The sequence below is a fragment of the Propithecus coquereli genome, unplaced genomic scaffold, assembly GCF_000956105.1.
Source record: "Propithecus coquereli isolate 6110/MARCELLA unplaced genomic scaffold, Pcoq_1.0 Scaffold51, whole genome shotgun sequence".
NCBI lineage: Eukaryota > Metazoa > Chordata > Mammalia > Primates > Indriidae > Propithecus > Propithecus coquereli.
This window is the reverse complement of record NW_012150952.1, coordinates 1,827,967-1,838,382: the sequence shown is the minus strand read 5'-3', so window position 1 is coordinate 1,838,382 and position 10,416 is coordinate 1,827,967. Positions and strand designations below refer to the sequence as shown.

Genomic DNA, 10,416 nt, shown 5'->3' with positions numbered 1-10,416 from the left:
TAAACCTATTTATCTTATAAATTGGCCTTAATTGTGAGTTGATCTTTCAGCAAACTTTTGGGGGAAAGGGGAAGTGTCCTCTCACCCCCACACAATCATAGAATTGCCCCCACTTTCTGACAACATCCAATCTAGGGTGAACCTCCACTTCCTCAGACTCTTCTCTATAATTACCCAACCAAAGCCCAAATCCTATAGTAGAGTCTTTCTAACATCTTGGTGAGATGCCCCATGGTTTCCTATGGTTTACTATGGTTTATATTTCCTCTTGCTGGAAAGAGTAATAAACCCAATTGATTCAACTGCATAGATGTGTTCCCTGGGGGACTCGGGCTGTGGTGTATGGACACAATTTTCTCCTCTCTACTTCTAGGGGAACCCCATTCTCTATAATCACTGTTAGGGCTGCCTTGAATCTCCCAATTTTCTAAAAACAGTTAAAGATCAATCTTGACCTCTCTCTATTCTTTGCTGTTTCTGTCCCAAACTAGTAGGCACCCTGCTGGGACGCTGTTTTCACAAACATCCAAAAAGAGCCCAGAAAGGATGGATATCTCCGTTTAGAATTTGTTTTTATAGCATAAAGGCATTCCTGAGAAGCTCCTGGAGAGACAGCTAGGGGATCGACTCCAGGTCTTACTCTCCTGCCCCATATCTCAGGGGCAAAAGTCACATCCTCTGTGACAGGCCTGACTACATCTCAAAGATAACCAAGTCTCCAGAAAAGAAGAAACAAGGAAGATGGGCAACTTGTTGGTCTTGTGACTGTCTGCTAATTACTCCACAACAATTACTATTTTTCTCTTTGTCCCCATAAAAGCAGCAAGCCACCTGGCCTCGCTGCTGGCATCTCCCTTTTCTTTCTTTAGGATGCCATGTGGTCTCTCTGCTCTCTCCCTGCCTCCCCTTCTCTCTCTCTCTCTCTCGTTCTCTCTGTCCTTCTAAAAGATAAAATAAATTTTACTTTTATATATCTTAATCTCTGTGTGAGAAATTTTTCTCCACCTGTGCCATGAGCACCTACTAGCCTTTCCACCCTAACAATCACCAGCCTACAATGCTGCAGCAACAACATCGCGCGCATGCGCGTGTGTGTGTGTGTGTGTGTGTGTCCACATTTGACAGAGAGATGTCTTGTATATATTTATATCTGAACTGAATGTAGCTTTCCTGCCCACAACTCCTCTTGGTATCAGCAAACATAATCTTATCTATTGAAACCAACTCAGTTTGACTTCCAGTTTAATGCTTAGTCTTCTTCTTTTCTCCCTGAATTATGTCGCCTACTGAAGGCTATGTAGCATGCTGGCATACGGGAAATGTGTTGTCTGTCCCTGATTGCCCTCTGTCCAAGCAGCTTCTACTGAAATGGTTCTTTTCTCCCTTGGTCTTTGCTGTGTGTTAGTATTTCTGCTTATGTCTTTTCATGGCCATTGCTATGGGTGGAATTGTGTCCCCTAAAAAAGGCATATTGAAGTCCTTACCCCTGGTACCTGGGAATGTGACTTTATTTAAAAGTAGTCTTTGCAGATGCAATTAGTTAAGATGAGGTCATTAGGGTGGGCCCTGATCCAGTATGACTGCTGTCCTTATAAGAGGAAAATTTGGACACAGACACACAGGCAGGAAGGCCATGTGAAGACAGAGAATGCCGCGATGCCACTGAAAGCCAACTGCACCTGGCCTGACTCAGGTTTGCCTGGAGAATCCTGGTTGGAGATGCTGGGCAAGCAGTAAGTGACCTTGCCTCAGACACATGGGGCATAACTGATGTCAAGGCTCCCCTCAAGGGATCCATGTTCCCTTTAAAATAAATTCATATCTCTCATGGGTGGCAGATGAAGGCAGCCTTCACTCCAACCTCATTTCCCACCACTCCCAACCCTGGTTGTTGACCAACTCAGATTAGTGCTTCTCTTCCAGAATGCCAAGTTGCTCTGGAAAATGACTCCCAGCCAGGGACCACATCTCTCAGTGCACCTAGACAGGGGCCATGGAACTAGCTCTGGCCAGTGAGATACCAGTGGGACTCACGTGTGACACTCTAGCACACATTTTCATTAGAAAGCTAATACCACATTTTCTCTCTTCTTTTAGTCCACTGGCTAGATGTCACCAGGGTGACCTTGAAGCCACAAGACTAAATCAAACTGGGTCACAGAGTCACCTTGAAAAGGAAAGCCACACTGAAAAGTCCCAGAGCAAGAACGTTTATGTTGGACCTAGCACGAGTGAGAAATAAACCTTGACTTTATGAAGGCACTGAGATTCGGGGTGTTTGTTATAGTGGCACGATCTAGCCCACCTCAATTCCCTTACCCTTCAACATTCTGAATTGCTATTCCTTCAACTTAGAAAACTGTTCCACTTGGCGTGGCTTTGCAAACTCTATTCTCTCTACCTAGAATACCTTCACCCTTTTGTACCTGAAAACCTACCAAGACTCAGATTAAGTGACACCTCCTCTGAGTCCTTCTCTGATTTCTCCAGGCTGTTGGCTCCTTCCTCCTTCAAACCCTCTCTGTGCCTTGTCCCATCACCTCTGTCCAACCATGATGACAGAGTTACCTTCTCAAAAGATTGTGAGCTCTTTAAAGAAATGCAGGCAGGTCTAGGTCCTATTCTTTATGTTCAGAGCACCTAAGATAGTGCCTGGCACATGTTAGTTGTCCATATATGGGTTTTGGATGAGTCTAAGTAAATGGGTGTGGGAGGGTTCTTTGGTTGTGATTCTCACTTAGCCCATTACAGGGTGAAGCCGGTCTGAGCAGAACCAGAGGGTCTGAGTTGCTGCAGGGATGTTCTGTTGGAGCTGCCCTGCTCTTGAAATCAGTAAAGTACTTAAAAGAAATGTGCAGAGTGAAGAAGTTGGCCCTTAGAAAATAAAGCATTCTCATTTTCAGAATGTGTATTTTTAATGGCTGCAGATCACGTTCAGTATGTGCTTTGCTTGTAAGACATCGGAAATTTGGATTTCTCCCAGAGTTCTGCCCAGAGACTTTTTAGAACTCCTTGGCTTCTCTGTAAAATTTGGATTTTTTTGAAGGAAATTAAAAAAAAAGTTACATTAAAATGAAATGAGAAGTGCTTTTCACAGGAATGTTTTATTGTCTCTGCCCGAGTTTCTAACATAGCTTATGAAGTGAAAACACTGCTTTAGTAAAAATTGGTTACACAGAATCCTGCCCCCCTCCTTCAGATCCACCGGAGGAGAAGTCCCTCATTGCTTGGGCGTGGTGACCACGGCCGTGGTGGAATAGGAGTACGGGCTGAGCAGGGCGGCGATGGTGTAGCGGCGGAGGCCAGAGTCGTTCGCGGTGAACACCACCTAGGGGAGAAGACAGGCAGGATGTTTCCAAGCCAGCCCGGAAAACGTGAGCTGCAGACAGACCGACCACTGGTCGTCCAGTGCCAAGTTAATTATTTTCATTGTATTCCTCTCATTTCTTAAAAACAGTTTGAGCAAAAAGCAAAAATCCAAATCTGCTGGCAAGCTAAGCCTTTGGAGCCTTGTGCAGTCCTTAAAACAAGAGTTCTTCACTCTTGCCTGTAGGATCAGGTCTCTTGTTTTGCAAATTCACACTCAAAGTCAGGGTGGCCCTAGCCTGAGCGAGGGAAATCCCAGCGAGCCTAAAGGCTCTCGTCTATTTTCTTGGTTTTAGAAAAAGGTGAGGAGAAGGTAAAAACTGGCATTCAGTTTTGGAGCTGGAAGGGAACATTCTCCCCATTTTTCAGACCATCTTTTTGAATTGTTGTGTTGCCCCAGTCTATATAGTGACAGAGCCACATTAGGAAGGTAAGCCTCCTGTCTCCGAACGCAGAGATTTTTCTCCCATTGTTCTACGCATATTCTAACATGAAGAAGATATTTGCTTGTGTATAACGAACAATGAAATACAGGGTATTCTATCCACAGCATGTTCCCCATATCCGTTCAGGTCCTGAGTTGGGCTCGTGGTCCTGTTCAATCTGTCTTGTGTCAGTCCCTGCCCGCTTCATGCCAAGGGCAGGGATGCATTTTCACTTCTGAATCTCTAGCATCTAGCAGAGTGCTCAATACATAGAAGGCTTTTATTTTTAAAAATGTTTGTTGAATGAATACTAAAAGAGTGAATAGCAGACAAGGAAGCTAAGATCTAATGAACAGGAGCAACACGCTGTGGGCAGTATGGGCAGTGAATCTTTTCAGGTGGTCTCATTGGGCTGAGGCCCAGGGAGGACAAGGGTCCCAGGAGGCGGATCCGGTGCTCAAGGGTAGGGACTGAGACTCTAGGGGCAAACGTCTCGTGGCGGGAGCCCCGACTGGGCTCACTGCCTTGCTGCCGGGCTGAGGAGTAGGCAGAGACATGCTTCTTGATAGATAGGGCTCTCTTGGTGACTTGTGGGCCCCAGAACTCCAACAGGCCCCTCTAGTTTCCCTGGTAACATCGTCTACTAAGAGAACCGTTTTATGTCAATTGAAAGTCTCATCCGTGACTAAGCCAGAGAGAATAGTTCCCTTTCATCCGAGCTATTTTTGACGGAATTAGTTGATCTTTAACTCTGACCAACATGTCTGGATTCTATTTCTTTGACAGCCATCTGTTTTAAATGCTTTAAGAAATTAAGACAAGGAGGAGACGAGAAGGGGAGATTGGGCCCATGTATTTCTGTTTGAGGATCCTTACCCCTCATAAGCGGAAGAAGAGATTGTGTTACAAATGTGGCTTTTTTTTTTTTTTTTTTTTTAGCGTGGCTTCTCACAGGGAAAAAGCTTCCCGAGGCACACTGTGCTGCACACCAGAATAGAGGCTAAACCCAGCCTGGGCCCTGTTTGTAAACATTTCTACACCTCTACTTACTAGCCATGTGAACTTTGACACGTTATTTAACTTCCCTGTGCCTCACTTTCTTCATCTGTAAAATGGGAATAATAGAACTGCCCTCAATGGGTTGTTCATGAGGATTAAATAGGTTAAATATAGAAAACACTTATAATAGTGTCTGGCACATGATGTGTGCTTGGTAAATGTCGTCTATTGTGTTATCATCATTATTTTAAATTTATTATCTCTGTATGCATTGCCAAGAATTGTTTATACAAACCTCTGGGGAGCCAGATATATTTTGGAATGAAGAATTTTTTAGGTTTTAGAGAAATACAATGGCTCATCTCTCTTTTGTTACATAATATCCTAAGTTGGGCCTGGAGGGCCGCCTCATATTCAAACATATTATTTATTCAGCAAACAAATATTCATATGAAATGGAATAAATAGACTATAAATAGTGTCATGCAAGTTGAGGTATGTTACTAAATGAGTTTTCACCAACTCAGAAAAAAGTTTGCTTCTCAGAGTGTTGTGGATTTCTGATTGTAGAACAGGAAAGGGAACCTGTTGTCATTCAGTACTTTCCTTATGACATTTCCATGGTATGCTAAGTGCAAACTGCATTTCCTGGAATTAAAACCAAAACCAAAAATAACTCAAAGGTCTATACACTCACCTCTGCATATTCATGGAATGGGGAGATGCCAAGTCCCGTCCAGTAGGATTTGGTGTCTAATTCCACTTTGTATACCCCTTCTACAAATTTCTCAACAGTTGTGAGCCCATGGAGCTCTCCAGTCTCACTGGTTTTCCTGTAAGGTATAAAAGTCTGGGTTAAGTTAGGCATGAACGGAATTAATCCCCTGGCAAAATGACACCACACATGTGCACGTTTGTGTGTATGTGTTACATATATTTTTCCTCAACAAAGTCAGGAGGGAGAAAACTCTAGTAACTGTCTGAAGTTAAATGGCAAGAAATTTGTAAGAAACACTTTAAAAAGATTTTTTCTCTTATGAGAATAAAATATAGGTATAATGTTTACTTAAAAAAAAAGTCCTTGAGATTCAGGGTTGGTGATTGGATGGAGTTCATGACTATTCCTGGCAGTGGTCACAGCAGTTCTAACTCTGCAGTTCCCCGGGACAGCGGGGTCTCACTCCTTGCCCCCATGGTATGAGGGTACCTTGCAGAGACAGTATCATTTGTGCACACAGTGGGATATCTAAAGTAGGAAAGGAACCTGTATCTGACTCTTTTCGCTCTCACATATTTAACCTCTTTGATAACTCTTTGTCAATAACAAATACTAGGCAACTTCCTTTTCCACATAAGTACCAGCTCAATAGTTGAATGTTAGAAATTGCTCCCAGTTAGACTGCAAAAACTGACGTAGCTAAAAATAGAAGTTGTCATTACTAACTCTGCTCATGTCTCTCCCCTATTCTTTTCACTTCCTTTTTTTTTTTTCATGGCACAAGAAAAAGATTCACAAGAACATCTGAATATATTTGATGTCCATTTGATTTCTCACTTAGAGTAGTCTCTTTCCATGTTGCGCTTGGCGTTATATACAAATATAAATGAATTAACAAATACAAGTTCAATTAAAACCACACCAGAGAAAATGATCTTCCCAATGATGGTTTGTAATGTGGTTCTTGGGATTCAATTAAAACCCAACAGAAATTCTTCTCCCAGGAGACATAGATTCTTAGCAGTTTCTCTTGCACTTGGTGCTGAGGGTTTCCTGTTGCTCTTACTGTCGGTTAGTTTGTTTAGGTTGATTAATACGTATTTTCTTTGAAATCTTTGCTAGTGAAGGTAGAGAAATTCCATGAAAATTGTGAAGTGGCTAATGCAGGTGAGAAGTCATTTTTGCACATGATGTTGGGTGGCTACAAGATTCATCGATGGCTGTACTTTGACTCATGTGTCCCTCTCTTCTATTTTTTTTTAACTGAGCTTGACAGCCCACAGACTTGCACATAGTAGGTGCACTAAAGTGTTCATTAGACAGAAGTCCTGGCTCCTGGGCGATCCAAATATACTACAGACAGGTGCCTTGTCAATGCTGTCCTTCAACTCCTTTCCTTTCATTAATAAGTTAATACACATTGTACATCTTTCCTAAAATTCTAAGATAAAGACTCGCACCTTGAGTGTTGCCTAGGGGCACCAGGGAATCTGTGAAATTCCTGATATTATGCATATGTTTTTGTATGTGCGTGTATATGTGCATTTTTCTGGGCATGGAGTCTGTATTTCATCACCTATTTAAAGGTGGTCTGGGATCCAAAAGGGATGCAAACCGCTGCTAGAGGAGGGAAGCTACTGACTCCTATTCCCTGCCAATTGCCCTAAATAATGTTCAACTTCCTGGTCGCCTCCCAGCTAAGCAAAGCAAGAAGAGGGCATCCTTCTGAGGGCACACTGGAACTCTGCCCACATTTTCGATCTACTTATATAATCGATTCTTTAGCAGATGGTGTGAGCCTCTGTCTAGCAAGTGGAGGAGTGAACGGGAAAATAAAACCAAGGCCCATGGCAGGGTCCTTTGGCAGCTCACCCAGAGGCGAATGGCTCCCAGGTCTCATCAGCAGCTTTTTTGAACACTTTCACAGCCACGTTGACGGCAGGACTGCCTCTGACGGCATCTAGGACTTTGACCATCAGAGGACACCTGGATTCACCAGCGCCCTGGGCGTAGAGAAGACAAGTGAGAAGTTAACAAAATTGGTCAGTGGGAAAGGATTGAGTCTTTATGGTGTCAGAAATCTGGAGCAAAACAGAAAGCATACACTCATCCCATTACCAGGAACATAAGTGTTGACAATTAATGAGCTTCCCTACTCAGTATAACACAGACATAATTGTTTCCAAAGCAGGAATGGTTTCTGCCTCCAGTCATGCTGTTATTGACTGGGGATGTGTATAATGAATTTTGAGGGAGAAAATAGGCCCTCTGAGAACAGTTGCTTTGTTAACTTCTCCATTTGAGTGGAATTACCGAAAAGATGTAATGTTCCATACGTAGGACCAAATAGTTTTTCCTGAGATCATTTTAGTCAGTTGTTGCTGTAGTAATTCCCTCTTACTAGTTGTTGTGAAATAACATTAGATTATTTTCTGACTTATTTTATAGCATTAGTTAATTCTTCTAGAGAATTTTAGAATTAGACATCTGCCTAGAATGTTGTCCTCCAAGCCTTTCAAAGATTAATCAATAAATACATTTTAATTAGCTAAAGAGCCAGAATATAATCTCATGCAGTTTTACCCCCAAATAAATTTTATAAAGGGATGCTTTTCTGAAAATTCAATATTAACAGCTTGATTAATATCATATCTTTATTTCTATCATCTATTTGAGGTAATTGAGGTGCCAGGCATTGCAAACCCAATGCACCAAAGCAACGAAGGAGAGTGCCTGGAGTCCAAGCCCCAGTTCAGCAAGCTCTGCAGAACTTCGTTCCTTTTGAGGTTTGAATTAATGATGTTAAAAATAGATGCTGGGTACTCTTGCCCTAATAACAAAAGCTGGTTGGCAAAACTGGAAGGAGTCACTTCTACTTTGTCTAGTGCTCCCCTTAAATATATGAAAGGGACTTTACAGAATGAAACACTCACCGCAGGGCCAGCCTCAGACACGAACACCAGTCCAGCAAGGCAAAGGAGGAGCAGACCATGAGAAGCCATCTTGTCAAGAACTAGTGGACTCCTGTGAGGGCTGCTCCCAGCTTGGGGCTTTTATACTCACTTCTCCTGAGCTACACTGCATTATCCCTGCCAATCTGACTCCAAACCTGCTGATTCTGATTATTGACTTAGTCAACAAAGAGAGAATAAGTAACCCACACAAATATGAACCTTGTCTAGAGAGATTAGAGCATCAGAACATTAGCTCTATGAAACATTCTTACTAGGTCATTTGACCCGCTAGATCGCCAAAACACAACAACCAAAACAAAACAAAAAATAGTTTTCTCCCTGCTTGGTTTCATGCAGCAACATTCTTGAGATTTGCCCCCCCCTTACCTATTTCTATGTATGTTTTCCATTTTCTATCCATTTTTGTGTTTTATTTTAGATGAAAGATGCAAGTTGTAATAATTTATTTCATGTTAAATGACACTGGGCTGCACAGACTTAAATATAGTGCATTAGAAAATGTCCTTGCACTTGATGTATGGCTGATGGGTCGACAAGGACAAACTCTTGGCAGTGCTCACAGTTTTGAAAGCCTGTGGTTTAGCCAAACGAAGCCATTTGGAAGCTTTGCTTAGTCAGCAATTTTTTTCCTTTTTTTTTTTTGGTGTACGTGTTCTGCCCAGATAAGGTTCATCTCAACCCAAGGAAGAATGACATATTTCAAACTGGCATGGATGAGCCTGAAATGTAGAGAACCAAGTCTTTTTTACTGTCTCTTCTGCATTGGGCATGTAGCGACATGCCCATCAGCTGGCTTTTGTCAGAATCAGAATTTCTAGGAGAAAGTGGAGATGCCTATGAGAACTAGAAGCCATTATTGACAACGGATTCCTTTCCTCCTTTCCAACCTACAAGTCCAGAAACTATACTAATTTTACGATTAATTGATAAGTACCAACTCCTGTGTGTGTGTGCATATGCGTATATGCATGTGTAGCTTTGTTCATGAATAAATTAAGACAATCTTTTGTCCTTAAAAGACATATATGTAGAAGACGTAGAGAAGACAAACGTTTGGGACAAATACATGTCAAGGGTGAGTCCAGTTTGGAGCCCTGAGAATTGGGGAAACATACCCATAAGTGACAGTCAGGTTGGAAGAAATTCAACAAGAAATCATGCAGGATAAGGCCTTTCAGGGAGTAGTAGAAGGGACAGAAAGGCCTTCCAGGAATATGGAAATGTGCAGAAGACTTGGGGAGAGTGGGTCGACCACAGGAAAGCAACAATAAGCAAACCCAGTTGAGAGTATACCTAGGAATGCAATCTCATAGCCTTGGAGTCTAACTAGGAAGTATTGGTGGGGAGAGTTTTGAATTTGCAGTTAGATGACCTCAGTCATCCAATCCTAGTTCTGCTGCCCAATTCCTGGGTTACCTTCTAGGAGGTATTTAATACCTCAGATACTCAGCTTACCCATTTGTAAAATAGAAATATCTACTTTTCTACTTCAAAGGACTGTTCTAATAACTTTTAATATGAGATGATATTAAAACATTTTGTAAACTGTAAACCACGATTCCGGTGTGGAAACATAACAGTAATATAATTTGCTTCAACATCTATGCCTAGGGAGAAAATCCTTTCTCCCTAACATCTCTCCTATATTGTCATCCAATATTCTTTTGACTATTTCCTACTGCTTAAAACCAGGATAGAGACACTTTTCTCTATGAATCCTAAATATTTGAAAGTTCTTTCATAACCCAAGCAAAATCATCCACCCATGCATTTTAGCACTATACTCTGTTGAAAGCAAGCATTGTCTCCTGTAGACCTTGTGAACGGGCAATCCTGGGCTTTAAACATGTTGAAATAGTGGCTAAAATTAAAAATCAAGACATGTTGCATAAAAATTTGGATTTCTGGCTTCTCTTGAGAAATCAGAAAAGAT

The 10,416-nt window shown here is 41.9% G+C and overlaps 1 protein-coding gene across 1 annotated transcript; it reads right to left on the bottom strand.

Annotated features, from left to right (window-relative positions):
• Positions 1–3,082: 3,082 nt before the first annotated feature.
• Positions 3,083–8,688, bottom strand: TTR (transthyretin). Its single transcript, XM_012656595.1, has 4 exons — positions 8,442–8,688; positions 7,381–7,511; positions 5,488–5,623; positions 3,083–3,328 (listed from the first exon to the last, which is right to left on the bottom strand). Exons 1-4 carry the CDS (start codon positions 8,508–8,510, stop codon positions 3,221–3,223), a joined length of 444 nt encoding a protein of 147 aa, XP_012512049.1. The 5' UTR covers positions 8,511–8,688; the 3' UTR covers positions 3,083–3,220.
• Positions 8,689–10,416: the final 1,728 nt, after the last annotated feature.